This window comes from Cherax quadricarinatus, chromosome 66 (assembly GCF_038502225.1).
Source record: "Cherax quadricarinatus isolate ZL_2023a chromosome 66, ASM3850222v1, whole genome shotgun sequence".
NCBI lineage: Eukaryota > Metazoa > Arthropoda > Malacostraca > Decapoda > Parastacidae > Cherax > Cherax quadricarinatus.
Window position 1 is genome coordinate 9,866,766 of NC_091357.1, and position 25,100 is coordinate 9,891,865.

General features: G+C 41.8%; 1 protein-coding gene across 1 annotated transcript in view; it reads right to left on the bottom strand.

The window, feature by feature from the left end:
• Positions 1 to 25,100, bottom strand: part of LOC128704200 (uncharacterized) — a 308,440-nt gene that overhangs the window by 83,851 nt on the left and 199,489 nt on the right. The window contains exon 5 of the mRNA XM_053799257.2: positions 20,250 to 21,309. Coding sequence (XP_053655232.2) covers positions 20,250 to 21,309 — 1,060 coding nt within the window. The remainder of the gene's footprint in view (positions 1 to 20,249; positions 21,310 to 25,100) is intronic.

Here is a 25,100-nt window from a genome sequence, read left to right on the forward strand (position 1 = left end):
ATAGCTCCTGGCCCCGCTTCTTCACTGATTGCTACTAGGTTCTCTTTCTCCCTGCTCCATGAGCTTTATCAAAGCTCGTCTTAAAACTATGTATGGTTCCTGCCTCCACTACGTCACTTTGTAGGCTATTCCGCTTCCTGACAGCTCCATGACTATGTGTGTGTGTGTGTGTGTGTGTGTTTTGACTACGTCACTGCCTGTCGTGTGACTTGTGAGTTTCCTTCAACAGCACTCTTTAGCTTAGAGTCTTAGGCAAAGTGTGCCATCACATCCATCACTAATACTCCACCTCCATCCTTCCCTCCCTCCATCCTTCCCTCTCTCCCTCCCTCCCTCTCTCCCTCCCTCCCTCTCTCACCGTTTTCGAATATGACAAAAGCCACCATTAAGGGTGAGAGTGGCGCTTTTGTACACACTGTTGACATGTTTCCCCAGCTCCCTGACTTTATTACCTGTCGTCTACCTGGCCATGGTTTCAATACTCTCGTTTATATTCGCTTCCCTCGTTCGTTCTCTTTTCCCCTCCCCAAAACACAAGATCTTCCCTGTCCAAAAGCTTCCTTCAAGAAGGAAAGGGTGCGCTGATATTAAGGGCTCTTGATCTAGGGAACTGGGGCAACTCTATTTTTACTTGAATCAAAACTGTTTTTCCATGGCCCTATGTTGTTAAAAATTTTTTGAAAGTGAGACCCTCGAGGAACTGCTCTTGAAAAGGCTATAGCCAGAGGGAAACTGCTGATGGTTTCCCGTCATGTGGTATAATAGCTGTCTTCTAGTTGTCCACAAACTTGAGTTAAGTGATAAAATATAAAATGACAGCTCAGAACAGGGCTCTCGAGGTTGGAGATGAGATGGTCAACATGTGTTAACAGTAACCTTGCTCCTCTACTTTATATGCTTCCGTAAATTTCTCTTCATACGTTATTTAGTTTAGGTAAGGTTAACGTCAACTAACTGGATTCACCTAGCTATGACAGTCACACAAAAAAGAGCAATTATGTATAAATGCTACACGAACAGAAAACGGTAAACCACCAACGGTATTCAGCAAGCATGACAGTAAAATCTCGACGTTCCTGTTTTAATGACAGTGGTTTTAGTGGCGGTCTGAGTCACAGTGAAATACGTACAGACGTTTTCTCAGGAGGATGCCCAGGGTCTTCTTGCATGGCCTTCTGCCTTATACAGATGTTCAAACCAGAATAAGAGGCATTTTATCCAAGAAAGTGGTGTATACTATGTTGAAAGTAAACCTCTGCCTCGTCTACAGTCTTGCAACCACCGTTATCCAACAGATATTCCATTTTCATTACCACCAAGTTTCTTTGCTGTTTTTAGTTATATAATGGGCAAAATGTCAATGTGTAAGAAAACTCTCTACCTGCTGGAAGTGATATCGTCTCTAGGAAATATTTCTGATAAGTGTAATTACTGCAGTGTTGGGTGAAAGTTCTCTGTGCACTGTTGTGTATCTGATTATGATACTCGAGTAAACACAATATATGTGTGCCTTCCCCTCTTTTATTCCGCTCATCTTTTACTTCTCTCTTCCTTTTCTATTTCTCTCTCTCTCTCTCTCTTTCCTCTACTTCTCTCTGCTTTTTCTCTACAGTCATCTTTCACTCTTCTCGCTTTTTCTCCACCTCTCCCTCTATCATTTCCATCTCCCCTCTTTCCTTCCGTTTCATTCTCCCGCTCTCAATTGCTCACTGTTTCCCAGAACGAAGGCGTCAAGGCTTGAGCAAACACTCTTCACTGTGGTGTTTGGAACGTGTTTGCTGTTTGATGGAGCGTGTGTCTATTTGTCACAGGAGGTGTTGTTTGTGTTCCGCGGTATGTGTTGCTGGGCGAGACTCGACTCTCTCCTGGTGTCCCTGGGAGGGCAAGGAACTGGAGTGTGTGCTTATGTCTGCGCATGTCAGGGATGTCAGGAAGTATTTCTTCAGTCTCAGGGCAATCGGGAAGTGGAATGAACTCGACGAACGAAGTGGTGGAGGCAGATTCCATGCATAGTTTTAAGAGAAGGTACGATACAGTCCTCGAGGCTAGAAGGGAGTGAATCTGAGAAGGGATATTTGCTTAAGTAGTACTTGTTTGTTTATCTGCTTGTAATTACCTATATGCAATTACATACTTTCCTGTTTCTAATTTCCTATTTGTAATTAGAGAAAGTTGCTTGAAATTACCTACTGGTAATTACATGTACCTATTTGTAATTTCCTGTTTGTGGTTACTGTGTGCTGGATGATAAGCATCGCTCATCAGAGTGCTAGGAATATCAATTATCTAGTGGAAACCTCTGTTACAAGACAGCCTTTCGCTCGGTGTAGAACTTTATCCAGTCATGACATGATAAAGCTCTACACAGAATGAAACGTTCTTTATAAAGATGATTACGGCGCATGTGCAACATTAAGCCTTTTTCTTGACATCAGTGATCATCAACAAAGTTACCCAAGTATCGCACAAGTCTCCTACACATCAACTTGTCGGCAATGTATACCACTGATAAAAGGACAGTCGGCAATACTGAAGGTTTCCTTTGGACAAAGTGGTCTACTAAGCTACTTACTGAAGTTTGATCCAAGGAAGAAGAGGTATTTCAATTTTTTTAAATCAAAAGCCCTTCGTCGACATCAAGGTACCCACTACCCTCCTTGAAGGACTGTTAGTTCCTAAACAATATATTATCTATATTTGATGTGCTAATGAATATAAGCTTAGTTTTCCAGTCTCTCTTTATGGTTCACATTTCCTAATTTCCGAAAATCCATTTGGGTGCAGGCTTGTGTAAGCGTGTTATATAGGAGTAAATGGATACAAGTGGTTTTTAATGAACGTGCTGTTGGAGTGTCAGCAACGTAACTGTTATGAAAGGATTCAGGGAACCAATTAACCAGCCATGAGTCCTCTTTTAAAGTGCCTGCACTTTCAAAGAGGGGCGGAGATGTTACAGTTGGAGGGTACTCTGACTGCGATGGCAACACACTTCTTGAAAGACTAGGGCAACCCTATCTTGGCAGGGTTACCAGAAGTGATATTAGTATATGGTGTAACCATTATATTTATTTTTTCTGCATATGCTAAATGTTAGCTCAGAGTTAACTCACTCTGTGTACAGTGCTGGCAATGCCTCCTGTTAAATTTTTATACCTGCACCTCGTATAAGATGCTTGGTGTGTGTTCAACCCTACCTTCCTGTGGTCGATTCCGCAGATAATCGCCCCCGAGGCTGGGTCAGAGATCAAGCCTCCTGGTTTATTACGAGTCTCTTGTTCTCGTTGGGAGTAGTTTTGTGTGCAGGTTTGGAACCAGTCCTTATCGTGTAGGCGAAACCTCGTACTAATAAAGGTCTCCTTTTGCTGTATGTGTAATTTTACCAATAATAACAACAACAACAACTATAATAATAATAATAATAATAATAATAATAATAATAATAATAATAATAATAATAATAATAATAATAATAATAATACACCAGTAATCAAATCCATAAGTCAAGAACAAACATTACGTTAAATCCCTCTTCGCTAGACTCCATGGGCACATAATCCTACAGCTTCGTGTAAGAGTTCAGAAGAGCTTCATAATGGAGGAAACAATTTATACAGTCGATGTAAATATGAGTTTAATGTATTGTCTTAGTAAGGAGGAACAGAACGCTCCACTACTCTGGCCCGAGTCATTAAGCTGAAGACCAGACTTGTGCAAGCGGCGGTGGCGGTTTGTGTTAGTTACCAGTTGACAAAGGCACTTGTCGATCGACACAAGGCCTGTATGTATGTATGTATGTATATATATATATATATATATATATATGTGTGTGTGTGTGTGTGTGTGTGTGTGTGTGTGTGTGTGTGTGTGTGTGTGTGTGTGTGTGTGCGTGCGTACTTGTGTGTGTGATTACCTGTATATTTCTACACTCGGAGAGCTGTGTTCATGGTGTACCGCCTTCAGCAAATTTTTTCATCACATAATGTTTTAAAAGTTCACATGATACTAGCTCTTGTTACTTGTTCTTTAAATTCATTCTATTGTTTTAACATTCTCTTAACCTGGAGTTTACCTGGAGTCGCTTCCTGAGGTCTCCACAAAAAGTTTCCAGTATCCCTTCGGCCCAACGTTTTTCTCAACTTAAAATTGTTGCCTCTTGTTGTCCCTCTTGACTTAGAAAGGAATGTTAATGTGCAGCAACATTCCAGTCTGAAGAGAGCAAGTGATTTAAAGAGCATCATCATTAGTTTGGCATCTATTGTTTTAAACTTTCTAGGTTTCCAGAGTATCATTTTTCTTGCGGGTTCACACCCGCTGTGATCCTTTATTGTGAGAACTGACATTATCACTGATAAGTTCCTTACATTAATCTTCCACTCTGTTGAATGGTTTCAGTTTGTTTTATACTCGGTTCCAATTTTTATTTCTTCAAAAATTTCTATAAAAGAATTAAATTATATTAAATATTTCATGTCAAACGTTTTGTCCATGTAAGTTAGTAACTTAAACTTTTGTTTCTGACTGGTAAGTGAGGTTAAGGGGGCTACAACATCTGCACTAGTGTAAGTAGGTCATCGTCCAAAGGTTGGGCAAGCGTCGAAGTCTTTGTACCAAGTTCCCATGATGTTGCAGTGTCTGACAGATATGATGAATGGTTTTGAAAACCGACAAGTTGAAGAACTGAGACACTTGGTACAAAGACTTCGACGCTTGCCCAACCTTTGGACGATGACCTACTTACACTAGTGGCAGGTCCCACTGTGATCCCGCCTCCTCCTGCTTCACCTCATCTGTCTGCAGTATATAAGCCACGTCTCTGGGGCCCTATGCTGCACTTCCTACAAGAGTGATGGACTGAACACATCGATTCCAGGTTGAGGGACTGATTACCTTAAACTTCTCCTCTCCTTACCCAATTCTACTTTGTATTGGACTGATGAAGCCACTGTGTGGCGAAACGTTTCTTCAATAAAGATTCCCATGTGTTGCATAAGTGTCTCAATTCTTCAACTTATCGGTTTTCAAAACCATTCATCACATCTGCAAAGTTCTTACAGAATCGTCTGTGAAAACCTACTATCCCTAAGAAACGCTGGAGAGATTTTCTATCACGAGGCACTGGGTAATTCTTAACCCTTTGCCCTCACTGAACATCATATTTTCTGTGGCCCACTTCTGCTTCATATCAGCTTTGAGATGTGTTGAATCTTTAATGGATGCTGCTCTCTAGCAAATTCTAGTAGCAAATTCTAGAAGGACGATACGGTGCTATGATTTATCTCTCTGTCTATGTCCAGTATCAGGATGAAAAGAAGAACTGGAGCAGCCTTTGAGTTTACCCTTGTGGTAATAAAGGTATAACTGAGGGACAGAAGACAGCTAGGGAATGAATTAAGCAACACACTCTCCTATGACACAGTTTCGCTTTATGTAAAGCTTTATCAAACTAAATAAAGGGACTGTTTTCCCAGTCCTGCAACATGTGTCTTTGTCTACATAATCGTTGGCAGGACACTAGTTTTTGCACCTGAAGGTGAATGTGTTTTCTTCGGGGCCATCTTGCCTGGCTGGGTAACGTCCGATGCATTTCTAAAGCTGATTTCCATATGCACATTTGTGCCTAAGTGCTCTCTTCTTTGTGGGGGTAATTTTCACACATTGCTTAGCTACACTGACAGAGATACTATTAAATGTAATTATCATTACTCCGGTATGTGCTCCATCTGCATTTTACGCCTCCACTCTGGTTCTCCATGTTAACTACTTTCCCACTACCTGCCCTTTCCTCTTTTTTTCACAACAACCTGATGTTCCGCACGGATTGGTCTAAGACTGGGCAGCAGTCTTTCCAGATATAACACATACAACCTTCCCCTTCCAACTTCCTCTTGAACAGTTCTTCATTGTCTTCTTTCAATCATTCTTTTAGTCTCTCCTCCTTCCATTTATAGACGATGTTCTCGCTCTATGTAAAGATATTTCATGTCATCATGCGGGTTTTCTCACAGAGTAACTATCATGTAGAGAACATTGGCCAAAAACTGGTGATATACCCAGTTTTGCTTAATAAATGTGTTTTCGCTCCCTGCCCCAACCTTGTCGCTCCTTGTCTTTGCCAGGTCGCTCCCTGCTCCCCCCTGCTCGCTCCCTGCCCCAGGGTGGTCGTTCCCTGCACCAATCTGGTCGCTCCCTGCCCTTGCCATATTGCTTCATGCTGCAGCCTGGTAGCAGGTTGTGAACAAAGCATCGTTCATTAGGTAGCCACTGACGCCTCCGTCATTACTCCAGCAGCCACGCCTCTCTCATCTTCTAATCATAACCTGCATTACAAATGACTACAATTTAATTTGATATTATTTTTTATAAACACAGCATTTTACTTTTAGTCCCGTGGCTCAGCTGGCAGTGCACTCGGCTCACATACTAAGTGTCCGTGATGCGATCCTCGGCTTGGGTGGAAACGCTGGGCATGCTTCCTTGTTCACCTAGCAGTCAGTAGGTACCTGGGTCTTACGTTGGATAAACTGGCAAACCTCTAGATGTTAGGTTAACACGACACTGATATTCGATACAAACAGCTCAGGAATCAAATGCGATATTCAACCACACCTGGGCTCGTAATAACCCTGCAAATTGGTAGGAAGCCAGAATCATGGTTCCTTGTTCCTCTTGGCTGGAAAGAAATATTTTAGCATCAGCAATTATAAAACACGATAAACGTTCATTATACAATAGTAATTTTGGATTGTTCAAACGCGACTCTTTTATAATTGAGACCATTGTGCATAACCTTAAGTCGGATTCCTATATGAATTCATCGGACTGTCGTAACTGTAGTTCCGCATTGACGAATTGAGGGGTACTTAGGGTCTGCTTTTCCTGCCCTCTCATCTGTCCAACCAACGCCTGTTAAAGAGTTGGGTGGGGTTAGTCTCTTTAAAGTAGGATCATCTCCCTCTTGTTTAAGTGGCCATGTACCCATTTTCTTTAATAGGACGATGCCTTTAACTCAGACTTCCTCGTTAACTTTTTGACAGCAACTGATTTCCTACACAAACTTTGATGATCCTTCCTCTAGCACTCCTCACAGCCCTTTCTAACTCTCCCTCTGTTGTCCACTCCACCCTTGCTACTTTATAATCCTGCACCATCCCCTGCCTCGCTGCGATGTATAACCCTTGTAGGTTTAGCGCTTTTTTGTAATAATAATAATAATAATAATAATAATAATAATAATAATAATAATAATAATAATAATAATAATAATTTAATAGGACGACAGGAAATTTCCTAAAAACAAGTGCCAGATACTTTTTGAATCAGAAATTAAAGTCTTTTCATAGGCAAACGGTTCGGAGTATGATGGCAGGTTTGTGGTAATTGACATGTCACTAAATGTCGTAGTCGCTAGGTCATTACTACATATTCCGTCCTTATGGGCTTTATATTCTTTATGCTTATCTAGCATTTGGCACTTTGCCCGGCGCACATTTCCGTTATTCTGGAGAGAGAGAGAGTCCTTTCCTCTGAACGAATCTGCGTGGATTTCCTACTCTATTTCTGCAATAGTGCAAGCTCCTAATGATTACAAAACTAAAGGCCTCGAGTTATTTTTCAACTCCCCCTGCGGTCATTTTGCATATATATATATATATATATATATATATATATATATATATATATATATATATATATATATATATATATATATATATATATATATATATATATATATATATGTCGTGCCGAATAGGCAGAACTTGCGATCTTGGCTTAAATAGCAGCGCTCATCTTGCCATATAGGACAAGTGAAAATTTGTGTATGCAATAATTTCGCCAAAATCATTCTGAATCTAACGAAAAAAATATATTTCACTGTGTTTGTTTAGTATTAAAGTATTGTAAACAAATCTAAAATATATTTAGTTGGGTTAGGCTAAAATAAATTGAGCTTGTTATAATAAGGCTAGGTAAGTTTTCTAAGTTCCTTTTGGTGCAAAATTATAAATTTTTACATCAACATTAACGAAAAAAATATATCTTTAAACGTATAAGAGAAATTTTTAGAAAGGACTTAATTTTAAATGAGTTCTTGCCAATTGACCAGTTTTACATATTCGGCACGACATATATATATATATATATATATATATATATATATATATATATATATATATATATATATATATATATATATATATATATATATATATATATATATATATATATATATATATATATATATGTGGAGTTGCAGAGGCGTAATTACTGGAGTCTTCAGTAATCACATTTGTTCAAGTTCTAATCAATTTTCAAATCTTCATAATATCGTCAAACTTGCATTAAATTCCATTTAATACTCCAAGTAACATCAACAACTAAGTTTCATACAACTTCATCAGGATGTAACTTGGGCAGAAGCAGACACATAGTGAAACAAAGACACATGTTGAAACAAAGACACATGGAACAAAGACACATGGTGAAACAAAGACACATGGTGAAACAAAGACACATGGTGAAACAAAGACACATGGTGAAACAAAGACACGTGGTGAAACAAAGACATGTTGAAACAAAGACACATGGAACAAAGACACATGGTGAAACAAAGACACATGGTGAGACAAAGACACATGGTGAAACAAAGACACATGGTGAAACAAAGGCACATGGTGAAACAAAGACACATGGTGAAACAAAGACACATGGAACAAAGACACATGGTGAAACAAAGACACATGGTGAAACAAAGACACATGTTGAAACAAAGGCACATAATGAAACAAAGACACATGGTGAAACAAAGACACATGGAACAAAGACACATGGTGAAACAAAGACACATGGAACAAAGACACATGGTGAAACAAAGACACATGGTGAAACAAAGGCACATAATGAAACAAAGACACATGGTGAAACAAAGACACGTGGTGAAACAAAGACACATGTTGAAACAAAGGCACATGGTGAAACAAAGGCACATGGTGAAATAAAGACACGTGGTGAAACAAAGACACATGATGAAACAAAGACACATGGTGAAACAAAGGCACATGGTGAAACAAAGACACGTGGTGAAACAAAGACACATGGTGAAACAAAGGCACATGGTGAAACAAAGACACGTGGTGAAACAAAGACACATGGTGAAACAAAGACACATGGTGAAACAAAGACACATGGAACAAAGACACATGGTGAAACAAAGGCACATGGGGAAAGAAAGACACATGGTGAAACAAAGACACATGGTGGAACAAAGACACATGGTGAAACAAAGACACATGGTGAAACAAAGACACGTGGTGAAACAAAGACACATGGTGAAACAAAGGCACATGGTGAAACAAAGACACGTGGTGAAACAAAGACACATGGTGAAACAAAGACACATGGTGAAACAAAGACACATGGTGAAACAAAGGCACATGGTGAAACAAAGACACATGGTGAAACAAAGACACATGGTGAAACAAAGACACATGGTGAAACAAAGACACATGGTGAAACAAAGACACATGGTGAAACAAAGACACATGGTGGAACAAAGACACATGGTGAAACAAAGACACATGGAACAAAGACACATGGTGAAACAAAGGCACATGGTGAAACAAAGACACGTGGTGAAACAAAGACACATAGTGAAACAAAGGCACATGGTGAAAAAAAGACACGTGGTGAAACAAAGACACATAGTGAAACAAAGATACATGGAACAAAGACACATGGTGAAACAAAGGCACATGGTGAAACAAAGACACGTGGTGAAACAAAGACACATGATGGAACAAAGACACATGGTGAAACAAAGACACATAGAACAAAGACACATGGTGAAACAAAGGCACATGGTGAAACAAAGACACGTGGTGAAAGACACATGGTGAAACAAAGGCACATGGTGAATCAAGAACACATGGTAAAACAAAGACACAGGTAAAAGAAAGACACAGGTGAAACAAAGACACAGGTAAAAGAAAGACACGTGGTGAAACAAAGGCACATGGTGAAACAAAGACACGTGGTGAAAGACACATGGTAAAACAAAGACATGGTGAAACAAAGACACATGGTGAAACAAAGACACTCGGTGAATCAAAGACACATGGTGAATCAAAGACACATGGTGAATCATAGACACATGGTGAATCAAAGACACATGGTGAAACAAAGACACATGGAACAAAGACACATGGTGAAACAAAGGCACATGGTGAAACAAAGACACATGGTGAATCAAAGGTACATGGCGAAACAAAGACACATGGTGAAACAAAGACACATGGTGAATCATAGACACACGGTGAATCAAAGACACATGGTGAATCATAGACACATGGTGAATCAAAGACACATGGTGAATCATAGACACATGGTGAATCATAGACACATGGTGAAACAAAGACACATGGTGAATCATAGACACATGGTGAATCAAAGACACATGGTGAATCATAGACACATGGTGAATCAAAGACACATGGTGAATCAAAGACACATGGTGAAACAAAGACACATGGTGAAGCAAAGACACATAGTGAATCAAAGGCACATGGTGAATTATAGACACATGGTGAGTCGAAGACACATGATGAATCAAGGACACATTAACTAAGACTCTGGCTGACACTTCATATTATAAACTCACAGATTCAACAGTAACTTAACAAATTAACTTCATATAAATCCCACAATACTATTAACCATATATTCAACTCCCTATAATTCCTACTCCATCATGTACCTTTACTTTTGATACACCTTTGATGAGTTTCGAGAGTTTTTCTGTTCCCGGAGTCCGGCATTAGACCAGGCTCGTATGTTTGCCTGGTCAACCAGGCTGTTGCTGCTAGCGGAGCGCTGGTCCACATACCCTAGTTGATCTGGCAATTAGTGAAGATACTGGCCCAATTTCCTCTTGTCCCAGCAGTGTTTTTCGTAACAGTAGTTAATTCCAATATGATTTCTATTGAACCTAAATTAAAATAAACTCGCCATAATTACTGTACCGACAATAAGAGCATCAATTTCATCCATTATACGGCATTATAAAATTTTAAATAAATTCTGCATAATTCAGCGTAATTCAATTAATTCTCTTTTTTTCCAGTTGAAGAAATCCACTTTCTCAAACCTCCTTTCAGACACCACGCGCTACTCCAGGCTTTTATCTTAACCCTGCTTTATTGAAACTTACATCATTAGTGAAAGAGGAAGATGATGAGGAGGAGGAGGAGGAGGAAGAGGAGGAGGAGGAGGTGGAGGAGGAGGAGGAGGAGGGGGAAGAGGGAGAAACAGTGATCAGGGTACACGATGGAGAGTCGTCATTCATTTGTAATGTATGTACTCCCTTGCAACTCTGACAGCAGCTGTGTTTTGCAGGGTGTGGCTGCCTGGAACTATCACTGAAGATCTATTCACATTCTACCTAGACCCCACCAGAAATTTATCCAGTATCTGCAAAGAATGTCTCTTAAGTTGACCTGTGATTAACTCAGAGTGTACTTAGATCTTTCCAACAACGCCATGGGGCGGGAAGGCAAGGTTATCGTAACTCTTCCCTATAGCTAAGAGGCTTCTGGTAATTCCTTTCATGTATAAAGTGAATATGTTGAAAAATCTCATCGCACCCCGGCATTTCATTGCGGTATGTTGCACTGTCTGCCACTCTTGGAGTATGTGGATTGAAGGGAATGTAATTGTGTTTGAAAAGGGTTATATAGATTCCATACGATTCTACCTTTTAGTCAGCGATTCCTTTGTTAAAAGGCATGGAGGAAGGGGGGAGGGGGGTCACATCAGACAGAAGGCCAAAAACACACGTATCTCATAACCCTGGTATTCCTCACAGCTAATATGTTTCTGACAGGTTATTAAACATAAAAGAGTATTAAACATACAAGATATACTGAATATACAAGGAGGCATTCCTCGCAGAGTTACTGTTTGCTTATTTTTTGACCCTAAAGAGGTTTCCCCACCCCAAAATAAATAAAAAAATTACTAGGATCTACTTTTAAATTTACTAAATTTTGACTATAATTATGAATCTACGCTTTCTTTTATTTGGTTTAGTTTGTATAGATGTTCACAGATATTATTCATCACTAATTACCGCTCACCACTCGTAATACGAACACCTAGATGGGAGTAAAGCGCGCGCGCGCGCGCGCGCGTGTGTGTGTGTGTGTGTGTGTGTAAAGGTACACTTTACAGAAGATATACGACTGTACTTCTCGCAGTAAAACGTCTCATGGGTCATTTGCTATGTTCAGAACATAAGTTTTACATCACACACACACTCAGCGAGGTCAGAGGTCACATGGGTCGCACCACTTGTTACTCTTGAAAAAGAACGCAGGTATATCACAGGTGCAAAACACACTTCCTAAATTTACTTCCATCACATGTCAATAAGCCAACATGAAAATATAAACACACACACACTTTTCGTGGTGGCAGCTGTGGGATTGTGGGAGAACTGTGGCACTGTTTTTATTCTACTGATGTTTCTACTGATGTTTCTCTGTTGTTCGTATTTTTTTGTGTTGTCTATCGCTGTTACTTTTGTTGTTCTCGTTTGTTTCTTGCATTGTTTATGCTTATTACGTTTGTTAATATCCTTGGCTTTTATTCTTGTTAGCTACTATTTTTTTTTTTTTTTGCTCATTTTGGCTAATCTTTTGTTGATATTGACCAACAGGTTTTCATTTTTGCTATGCTGAAGTAAACTTTCTGATCTATTTCCTAACCATTGCTAATGAATTAGTGTCGCTGCTGTTCTCATCTAGTTGTTTGAGTTAATATATATCTCATAACCCTGCTAAGTAGTGATCATATATTTTCTAAGCAAAGAGCAAAGGACAGCTCAGGCAAGCTAGCAAATGCTAAGCCACTTAACTGGACCTCGTTTGACAAAGGTCCATGTCAGAGAGGAAACTTGTAAAATGGTTGTATGCAGATAAGAGGAGAAGCCAAAAGGTGAGACTCCATTCTCCAACTAAACACGGAGTGTGTAGATCTGGAACATGGCTCTCCAATAACTTTCAGGTGTATATTATCAGATAGCTGTCCCTTCTTCGCTCCAGAGAGAACTTTCCAAGTAATCTGAGGCATTTCCCGCAGTTTAAATTCTTTACTGAATATGCGGGCAATAAATGATCTCTACATTTTCCAGCTCTGATATCTCTCCTGCCTGAACGAGGCTGTGAGCACAGAGCAATGGGGATGCAAATCGTGTGCTCGGTGTAGCAGAAAAAAAAGACTCAGTATTTTTTGTGTAGGAGCGAAAATCATGGTACCAGCATTACCATGTGTACCAGAAGAGTGCCAGAAGGTATTGTGGGTTATGGGTGCCAATAGTGACTTAGGAGAGAGAGAGGTAGCCATTTGGTACCGGAGATGCAGAGGTAAAATTGGCTTGTGGGTTGTATAGGGCGCTGGAGACACCAAATAGTGGCAGGTGCCAGGATAGGGGTACGAGGCCAGTGGGTCCCAAAGAGACCATTGAGATCTCGCTTGCCCTCCCTATGGACCCAATTAGGGGGACCCAAACGAGCGAACAACACACGACACTCGTACCCCATCCTCCCTTCAATATGCCGCGGATTTTTACCCTTCCTCTATCTCCCATTGTATTCTAATTCTTTTCATTACTCACCATGTCATCCAATTAGCACAGTCATTGGGTGGTAGAGGCAGTGCCAATTAGACTGGCACAGCAAGCCTTGGCAGCCAGCACCCCCTTAACCTCCCCCAACCCTTCTCCTCTGCGCCCTGCTTCGCCGTCATCTCTCCATTGCCATATCTCTCCTTTATCACCTGTTCTATCATCTCGATTTGCTTCATTGATGACTTCCCACTTTATCTTTACTTTCTACTCCCTATCTTTACCAATATTTTCATTACTTCACTTTTCCTACCCATCCCCTCCTCCCCATCCTCCTTCTTTCTCCTATATCGGTCCCTCCCTCCTCAATTTCCTCCTCCTTATCTACCCCCTTTCTTTACTTCTTTTTCCAATTTACCCATCTTATTACCTTTATTTTCTGCTAGTTTTCTTCCCTTCACTTCCATCTTACTTTCCTTGCTTCCTTCTTTACCCACTTCCTTCCTTCCTTCTTTCTCATTCTCCCTCGCTCACCCTGCACAGTGGACATAGGACAAGACCAATTAGAGAAGACGAAATGGTGGATGACAGCTTCTGCTACTCCTGTTGTATCCGTTGCTACTCCTGTTGTCTTCATTTCCACTCCTATTGTCTCAGTTACTGTTCCTGTTGTCTCAGTCGCTGCTGCTATCTATGTAGTTGCTCCTATTCTCTCTGCTGCTGCTTCTGTTGCGTTTGTGGCTACTCCTGTTGTCTCTCTTGTTCCTCCTGGTGTCTGAATTGCTGCTCATGTTCTCTGTTTCTGTTCCAGTTGTTCTTACAGCTGCTAATGCTGCCTTTCTTATAAATACTGTTGCCTGTCATTTCTGATGTTGCCTCTGTTGCCATTCCTATTGTTTCCATTGGTGTTCCAGTTTCTGCTTTCTTTGTCTCTGTTGCTGCTTGACATGCTTATCACTGTTTCGTTATTCTATTCTTGGTAAATCAAGAAATAGGTTGCATGTGCTCTCCTTCATATATAGCAAGAGAGAGAGAGAGAGAGAGAGAGAGAGAGAGAGAGAGAGAGAGAGAGGGTGTATGTATGCCGATTCATTGTTAATGTATATATTCACATATTTAATTCCTTTACTATTAGCGATAAATAGTTAAGGCATTTTTTGGATTATAGAAATATGGTAAATTTCGTTATAAATGCATTATTTAGACCTTTTTTTATGAAGGTTAAGTAGTTGATGGGTGTCAGGTGGGAGTGTGGAGAGAGGTGGAGGCAGCATACACTTCCTTACGACCATCTTCCTAAGGTATAATTACGAAAATGTTATACCATACCGAGACCTTGATGAGTAAGTCTTGTGTAACAGATAAGTGGCTGACCATCTCAAAAACTACTTTTTCAAGGTTGATGGAACGATCGCGTCATCTTCACTTCGCCATTGCTTCTGCGTCTTTATTTACCTTTGTATTCGACTGAAGATGCCTTCAGTGCTGGCGAAATGTTTCAACAATAAAGGTACCAAAATTTTGCAGACATGTTTTACTCATCATCTTCCTCCGTAATAATAAAAAAATGGTTATAACTACGACAATAATTTTTAAAGGGGTGGACCGGTAAGCCAGCGGAAGGACTCGGGCAGATGACCAAAAGCTCGGTCAGTTGACTAAAGCTCCTGTTTCTTGACGAACCTTACCTAACCTTGTGAAAGTTAAGACACATGTGCAACATCTGGATATCTTTATTGTAGACGTTTCGCCATCCAGTGGCTTTATCAATACAGATTCTAGGACATAATAGGAAGACAGTAGAACTATATACAAAAGATGAGGTAATCAGTCCCTCGGCCTTGGAGTTAGTGTTCACAGCATCGTGGTGGAGGAGAATCTGGAGCAAAGGCGAACGAACGAACGAAAGTTCAGGTAAGATCCCAACTGGGACGAGCGGGGAAGACGGGACAGACGAAGAACAGTGCTGGAGAGGAGTGTTCTTTGTCGTAGAAATAGAGCCAGGGCTTAACCCAGCAGCGAGGCGATCGTGGGACAGATATTTGAGAAGAGAAATTCAGGCTCTTCTGTTGGGACTCCGGTGGGGTGAGCGGGAAGGAAGGGACATGCGACGTTTAGAGCTAGAGAGGAGTGTAGAACTGAGCCATGTCTTAACCCAAAGGGTAAGGCGAACGTGGATCAGAGAATGGTACCTGTCATAGAAGGTACCTCTCGGAGAATCCAAGGTTATTTGTAAATAGGGTTAGGAGCAGGATCATGCAAGGAATAGAAAAGGTTGTGTTGGTTTGTGGGTCTGCGAATGTCTTCGTCAAGGAGAGAGGTCCAGTAGTCATGTCGTGTCACGAGTTTGTCAATCTGTCTGTCACTGAGCGTCTTCCAGTACAGATTCAGCGCAGGGATGTCTAACTGGGCATGTAGAGACTCGCATGTGGCGAAGTCCTCCCATCTGACATCAAGCACCCAGCGCAGCGCCTTGTTCTGGACACGCTGCAGTTTAAGTAAGTTTGTTTTTGCTGCAAGAGAGAGGGCTAGAGGAGAGTAAGTTATCAGAGGACGTATAAGGGATTTGTAGAGGTGTAGTTTGGTGCGTTGAGAGGCATGTTTCAGCTTGTAGAGGCCCGCAAGGGCCTTACTAGCTATTGCATGCCTTGAGTGAATGTGTCCGTGTAAGCGTAGAAGGTAGTCAAGATTAACGCCAAGGACAGTGACAGATTGTGTCATGGGGATGTAAGTGCGGGTGTCAGCTGTTCTGAGCTCGACAGGTAATGGAGGATCACGTTTTCTGTAGTTAAAATATGTAATGCTGGATTTAGCTGCATTGGTTTTGATCCTCCATTTTTGTTCCCAGATGGCTATCCTGTCGACCTCATTTTGTGTTTTGTGTGTGAGTGTATCTATATTGGCATGAGTGATAAGTTGTGTAATGTCGTCTGCATAGGCTAGTGTGATGGAGTTTTGGTATACAGGTGTTGGAATGTCGTTAGTGTATAAAATGTAGAGGGTAGGGGAGAGGACAGATCCCTGGGGTACTCCAGCATTTAGTGTGAAGTAGTCAGAGTAACAGCCTTGGAATTTGATTCTCATGGTACGGCCGTCTAGGAAGTTGCAGAGGAGTTTACGAGTAGTGAGAGGCAGGTTAAAGTTAGTGCAGAGTTTGTACTTGAGCCCTTGGTGCCAGACAGTGTCAAAAGCTTTTTCAACGTCTTTTGCAACCAGGGCTGTCCTGTTTCTTTGTTCTGTGTTTATGTGGATGTAGTTGAGAATGATGTTAATGGCATCTTGTGTGGATCTGTGTGTTCTGAAGCCAAACTGACCATCAGAAAGTAGAGAGTTGTGTTCCAGGTATCTGCGAAGGCGATGGTTGATGAGTTTTTCAAAGAGTTTACCTAAAGTTTCGAGGAGGCTGATAGGGCGATAATTTCTAGGATCAGAGTGGTCTTTTTTGGGTTTAGGAAGGAGGATAGCAGTAGCAGCTTTGAAGAGGGAAGGGAAGTATCCAGAGGCAAGGGAGACATTGAGGAGGTTTGTGTAGGCAGCAATGATAGAGTCAGGAAGATGTTTTAGGATAATATGGTTTAGGCCAGAGGCGCCAGGAGCCTTGGGAGGAAGGTGTCTGAGGAGAGTTTTAATGTCTGTGTTGGTGAAAGGAGTGTCGAGTTCTTGGGAGGAGGTAAGAGAGTCTAGATGAATGTGGCTATCTGGTGTTGTATCTTTTGTGTGTGCAGTGTTCCAATGTTCTATGTTCTGAATGTGTTGAATAACGTTAGGGTGAGGTTGGTGAGGGTGGAAGATGTTCTCCCAGATGTGTTTGAAGATGTTGGTAGCAGCCTGCGGGTCTGAGATGTGTGTGTTGTTGTAGGTGATGTGTTTGAATTTGTTGGTGGGAGTAGTGCCTCTTATTTTTTTGATAAAGTTCCAGAAGGCTTTATTGTTTTTAATACGCTGTTTGTCAGCTTGTTGTATGAGTTGTTGTGTGAGTATACATTGACAAGTGGAAGTTGGTGTGGGAGGTTAGGTAGAAACAAGAGGAAGATGGTAAGGTTAGGTAAGTTGTGCAAGAAAGGTATAAAATACCGACAATATGAAAGTTAAGACACATGTGCAACATCTGGATATCTTTATTGTAGACGTTTCGCCATCCAGTGGCTTTATCAATACAGATTCTAGGACATAATAGGAAGACAGTAGAACTATATACAAAAGATGAGGTAATCAGTCCCTCGGCCTTGGAGTTAGTGTTCACAGCATCTTTCTTGCACAACTTGTCAGACACTGCAACATCATGGAATCTTGGTTCAGAGGACATCTACAAGACCTTCTTCACGGCTGCTGCAACTAACCCATCTCTTTGGGAAGGACCTACTTCCACTGGGGAATCCCGCCTACCAGTGACTGCCCTCGTCTGCTGCCCGTCCCTTCCACTGACGCCTATATAAACGCCAGTCTTCTTGCCTTTGCTCCAGATTCTCCTCCACCACGATGCTGTGAACACTAACTCCAAGGCCGAGGGACTGATTACCTCATCTTTTGTATATAGTTCTACTGTCTTCCTATTATGTCCTAGAATCTGTATTGATAAAGCCACTGGATGGCGAAACGTCTACAATAAAGATATCCAGATGTTGCACATGTGTCTTAACTTTCATATTGTCGGTATTTTATACCTTTCTTGCACAACTTACCTAACCTTACCATCTTCCTCTTGTTTCTACCTAGCCTCCCACACCAACTTCCACTTGTCAATGTATACTCGAAACAGCTTCTTGAGACACTGTGTCCATTAATCCTACAGGATATAATTATTTGCTGTTCCACCTGGAAATAACCTTCCTGAGCGCTGGTCAAGATGTTACCATTCACGTCTTTAGAGTTACTTGGGCGTTGCACGTGTGTAATTCCTCACAAGTTCGACAAGACAGAATGCCAACTTGAAGCCCACAGCTATTCAAGCACATTTAAAAGGTTTAGAAACTTTCAGAGAATTTCCCAGCAGGCTGATAGTTAGACAATGGCATAAGCCGAACAAGTCATAACTGAAAGACACTAAGCTGAGGGAAAAAGACTTTAATGATGACGTTTCATCCACAGTGGGATTTTATCACCCACAGTGTCGATTTATCACTGCGGGTGAAACGTTGTAAAATGTATTTTTTCCTTTCTTAAAGTGAAGGAGATATTATCACAACAAACAAGATACCCAGGATCCTATACTGATGAAGCAGACTGCCATAGACCAAGTCTGAGTTAACATAAGAACATAAGAAAGAAGGAACACTGCAACAGGCCTACTGATCCATGCGGAGCAGGTTCATGTCCCCCCCCGGGATTAGCCCAATGACCCACCCAGTCTGATCATCTCCACTCAAGGATGGAGCACTGCACCAGACCCAGCAGCACAAGCTAGTCAGGTCCAACTCACACCCACCCACACCCACTCATGTATTTATCTAACCTATTTTTCAAAGAAGTGCCTGTACTTTTGAAGGATGGGTGAGGATATTGTAGTTCAGATGGTTATCTAAATTTTTGTTTGTGGACTTGTAGCAAGACAGTTGCTGAGTGAAGAATTCAGTAGGTAGGAAGGGAACGCGAGGAACAAGAACGAAATGAATAAAGTATCTGAAATTATGAAAAAGAATATACTGCACACTATATATAAAGGAGCGTCATAGGTTAGGTTAGGTAAGGTTTGTCAGGAAACAGGACAAGTTTCCTGAAGCGAGTCTTAGTCAGACGACGACTCGCCCTTGGAGCTTTTGGTCATATGATCGGGGCCTTCCACTGGCTTAACGGTCCACCCCTTTAAAAATTATGGTTATAGTTATAACCATTTAGTAAAGACCGTCATGTTGATATTCGGTTAAGTTGATTGTTATTCTGAGCATGAAGAAAATCCTGGAGAGTGAAATGTGTAGACAATGTAGGAGTTGTCCAAAGACTTCAGGAAATTATAGAATAAAATATAGAATGTTACTATAGTCTAATTGTAAATTAATTTATTCTCAGGTACCTTCATTATTTGTTGGTATAGAGGGTATGTGAAATAAATTCTTTCAAATTTGGAATGCAACTGGGAGTCCTGGTCTTGGACCGGGCCCCGGGGGCCGGTGACTCCAGGAAGCGCGTACAGGTAACACACAGGCAATTACTTCCCTCAGACTTTATCTTAATAGCTCTCGCTGTTATTACTCGCGGATTTACGTCGCAGTCTGAACTTCAACCTAAATTAGAACCAGTTGTTAATAAATTACCTGCGCATTTTTGGATGAACTCACTGAGTTTGCTGACCATTTCTGAACTAAAAACCCAAGAAAAGCACAAACGTCACAGGAAAAAACCTGTTACAAATGAGTACACTAAGGTACAGTTGGAAGTTAACAGACACAAACGAGGCACAGAGATGTCAGGAAATATTTATTCAGTCTCAAGGTGGCCAAGAAATTTATTTTATCTTGGCGAAAAACTGGAGGCGGGTTGTGTGCGCAACTTTAAGAGTAAAATTGAATCGCAAGAACGGAGAAATTAAACCTTGTCACAACTATTTAAGAGGCGGGGCCATGAGCTGAGGATCAACCTCTGTAACCACAAATAAGAAAAATCAAAAATTTAAAAAAAAAAAAAGTCGTTGCCTCACCTTATCTCGACGTCACCGATAGGCAAGACGACCAAGAAGGCATTGTCGATTTTCTTCTTAAAGAGCCCAAGAGAATTGCATTTAACTTGGGCGCTGAAGTCATATGTTCCAGGCTGGTGGTAGTTGTGGTAGACCGTGGTTGATGGGCTGCTCTTTGTGTTGATATCCCTGATGGTAGAAGCGGATGAGCTGGTTGAGGTTATGGTGGAATAAAAGGTACTGAGGGTAGTTGTGGCAGTGTGAGAGAGTGGAGGTTTGGTAGTAGTGGTAGTGGAGGTATGGCAGTTGATGGAGGGGGCGGTGGTGGGAGAGAGAGAAGGGTTGGAGGAGGAGACAGTATCAGAGTTGGAGGTAGTAATAACGATGGGCAGTGTGGCACTCGGGATACCATAATGAAAATCAGTGCTAGAGCCTTCTTCCTCACCACCAGAGCTAGAGTCTTCATCGTCACCAACAGCGTTAGACTCTTCATCGTCACCACCAGCGCTAGAGTCTTCTTCGTCACTACCAGCTCTAGAACTTTCGTTGTCACCACCAGCACTAGAAGCTTCATTGCCACCAGTTACTATATCTTCAAGATAGCTGGGGGTGGTTAAGGCCTCAGAGGTAGCTACCTGCTGCTCTTTACCTTCAGCCAAAATATCACTTCCCTTTCCTTTGACTGTCTTCGCCATCTCCCTCCGGTGGATAAATCTCGCGTCTCTTCTGCTTCTCCTCCTTTCAACTTGCTTTCGATTTTCCTCTGTTACTTTCTCTAGCAGCACAACGTAATCTTCATATTCTCCACTTCCCTTCTTTAGCAGTTCATCCTCATCTCTCAGATTTTCGACTCTCTCATCATCGCCAGTCATCTCTCCTGTTATTTCTCCATCTCCCATCTTCCTTCCCGTCTTTCCAAACATCATCTCTTCACGCTGCTTCTCCGCCAACTCTTCTCCAAAGTCCCACGCCCATGATATGTGTCCCCTCGGGCAGAGACTGTGGGCGGTTGCGGGTGTGAGGGAGAGATGGGCGTGGGCGGTAACTGATCCGTGAAGCAGGGTCAACACGGCGCTCGGACCTGTAACGAAAAAAGAAAATATAAAGAATAGTTCACACCATTTTAGGTCATCGTATACAATGTGTGTTAAAGAACAGTTAGGCTGGAGTGCCTACGTTGGACTGCGCTGTTAGAACCAGCAGCATGATTGAGGTCATCGCCCCGCGGGGGATGCCTTCACTCCGGAATCGACTACAGATAGAGGTAGGTCCATATTTCCCTGTCTACTCCGTCTTTTTTTTCTGTTACATTTCTCCCTTTGTCTGTGTTTACTATAGTCTCTTTCCTTGTCTCCTTTTTAACCCTTTTTCTCTTACTTTGTCTATTTTTGTCTTACCCAATGTCTCCATTTTTTACTCCTGTTTCTCTTCATTTTTATTTCACTTTCTGTTTCTGTATATTTATTCTGTCACTCTTTGTAGACAGAAAACAACGAGATAGAAGAAAGGGAGAGAGAGAGAGAGAGAGAGAGAGAGAGAGAGAGAGAGAGAGAGAGAGAGAGAGAGAGAGAGAGAGAGAGAGAGAGAGAGAGAGAGAGAGAGAGAGAGAGAGAGAGAGAGAGAGAGAGAGAGAGAGAGAGAGAGAGAGAGAGAGAGAGAGGTAAAAGCCAACAGTCCACATGGGTTATATTTTCCAGACTATTTTCCAGAGTTCAAAGTCATAATTATCATATAATTGCACGAAAATAATCACAGAAACATAAAATAATGAATTTTCCCTCAGGAGGTGAAACTGACCTCGTGTGCAGGTAATATTTTCTGTTCATTTGGAGTGTTTGTTTTTCATAAATCATATGAAAAAAACTCGGTGTAAAATGCATAAAGGGAGGACGGACGCAAAGATACCGCTGCGTCATGCGCTTGAACACAGATCTACTGATATATAAACACTAACACATACACGCTACACATAAATATAAAAACAACACGCTAAAACACAGGAGCAAAGGAGGTGCACATATACGAGGACACACACACACACTCACACACACACACACACACACACACACACACACACACACACACACACACACACACACACACACACACACACACACACACAGGTTGAGGGAAATCGGCCTGATACTGCGCGGAATAGACAAGGTGGACAAAGACAGGATGTTCCAGAGATGGGACACAGACACAAGAGGTCACAATTGGAAGTTGAAGACTCAGATGAATCGAAGGGATGTTAGAAGTATTTCTTCAGTCATAGAGTAGTCAAGTCATGGAATAGTCTAGAAAGTGAAGTAGTGGAGGCGGAACCATACATAGTTTTAAGGCGAGGTATGATAAAGCTCATGTAGCAGGGAGAGAGAGGACCTAGTATCAATCAGTGAAGAGGCGGGGGCGAGGAGCTATGAATCGACCCCTGCAACCACAAATAGGTGAGTACAAATAGGTGAGTACACACACACACACACACACACACACACACACACACACACACACACACACACACACACACAGTGGTCCATGGGCCCGGGAGGGAAAGCCCATGAAAGAGCTTCAGGGGGACCAAAATTTACTTTTTTCTCGAGTTCCTTCCCGTTACTTTAAAAATTGTCTTCGTAAAAGAATTAAGTTTTATTTGTTACTGTGACATAATTTCATTGCAGACATTGTCAAGCATAATTCTTTAAGATGTTTATCTTCTTTGTGTGAAGGAAAGCAATTTTCAACCCAACAGATTATAATATACAATAATCAATTGATTTCCCACAATTGCAGATAACGTTGTGTTGTGGCGGCGCAGGATAACCATTACTCTTAGTCACAATGATCACTGTTATTGTACTTTATAACTGAAATATTTAAATCCACTTCTCTTATTTTACGAGTTCTTTTTAAAGCATATTCAAGGGATGTGAATTTTATTTTGAGATTGTCACTAAAATAATAAAACTGCTTCAAGAAAACTCTTGAAGCCTGCGTTATTTTATTTTTTTAAGTCCTGAGTCTTTTTTTTATTAAGACAGGGTGTGTATGTGTGTGTATGTGTGTGTGTGTGTGTATGTGTGTGTATGTGTGTGTGTGTATGTGTGTGTGTGTGTGTGTGTGTGTGTGTAGGTGTGTGTGTGTGTGTGTGTGTGTATATGTATGTGTGTGTGTATGTGTGTGTGTGTGTGTGTGTGTGTACTCACCTAGTTGTACTCACCTAGTTGAGGTTGCGGGGGTCGAGTCCGAGCTCCTGGCCCCGCCTCTTCACTGATCGCTACTAGGTCACTCTCCCTGAGCCGTGAGCTTTGTCGTACCTCTGCTTAAAGCTATGTATGGATCCTGCCTCCACTACATCGCTTCCCAAACTATTCCACTTACTGACTACTCTGTGGCTGAAGAAATACTTCCTAACATCCCTGTGATTCATCTGTGTCTTTAGCTTCCAACTGTGTCCCCTTGTTACTGTGTCCAATCTCTGGAACATCCTGTTTTTGTCCACCTTGTCAATTCCTCTCAGTATTTTGTATGTCGTTATCATGTCCCCCCTATCTCTCCTGTCCTCCAGTGTCGTCAGGTTGATTTCCCTTAACCTCTCCTCGTAGGACATACCTCTTAGCTCTGGGACTAGTCTTGTTGCAAACCTTTGCACTTTCTCTAGTTTCTTTACGTGCTTGGCTAGGTGTGGGTTCCAAACTGGTGCCGCATACTCCAATATGGGCCTAACGTATACGGTGTACAGGGTCCTGAACGATTCCTTATTAAGATGTCGGAATGCTGTTCTGAGGTTTGCTAGGCGCCCATATGCTGCAGCAGTTATTTGGTTGATGTGCGCTTCAGGAGATGTGCCTGGTGTTATACTCACCCCAAGATCTTTTTCCTTGAGTGAGGTTTGTAGTCTCTGACCCCCTAGACTGTACTCCGTCTGCGGCCTTCTTTGCCCTTCCCCAATCTTCATGACTTTGCACTTGGTGGGATTGAACTCCAGGAGCCAATTGCTGGACCAGTTCTGCAGCCTGTCCAGATCCCTTTGTAGTTCTGCCTGGTCTTCGATCGAGTGTATTCTTCTCATCAACTTCACGTCATCTGCAAACAGGGACACCTCAGAGTCTATTCCTTCCGTCATGTCGTTCACAAATACCAGAAACAGCACTGGTCCTAGGACTGACCCCTGCGGGACCCCGCTGGTCACAGGTGCCCACTCTGACACCTCGCCACGTACCATGACTCGCTGCTGTCTTCCTGACAAGTATTCCCTGATCCATTGTAGTGCCTTCCCTGTTATCCCTGCTTGGTCCTCCAGTTTTTGCACCAATCTCTTGTGTGGAACTGTGTCAAACGCCTTCTTGCAGTCCAAGAAAATGCAATCCACCCACCCCTCTCTCTCTTGTCTTACTGCTGTCACCATGTCATAGAACTCCAGTAGGTTTGTGACACAGGATTTCCCGTCCCTGAAACCATGCTGGCTGCTGTTGATGAGATCATTCCTTTCTAGGTGTTCCACCACTCTTCTCCTGATAATCTTCTCCATGATTTTGCATACTATACATGTCAGTGACACTGGTCTGTAGTTTAATGCTTCATGTCTGTCTCCTTTTTTAAAGATTGGGACTACATTTGCTGTCTTCCATGCCTCAGGCAATCTCCCTGTTTCGATAGATGTATTGAATATTGTTGTTAGGGGTACACATAGCGCCTCTGCTCCCTCTCTCAATACCCATGGGGAGATGTTATCTGGCCCCATTGCCTTTGAGGTATCTAGCTCACTCAGAAGCCTCTTCACTTCTTCCTCGGTTGTGTGCACTGTGTCCAGCACTTGGTGGTGTGCCCCACCTCTCCGTCTTTCTGGAGTCCCTTCTGTCTCCTCTGTGAACA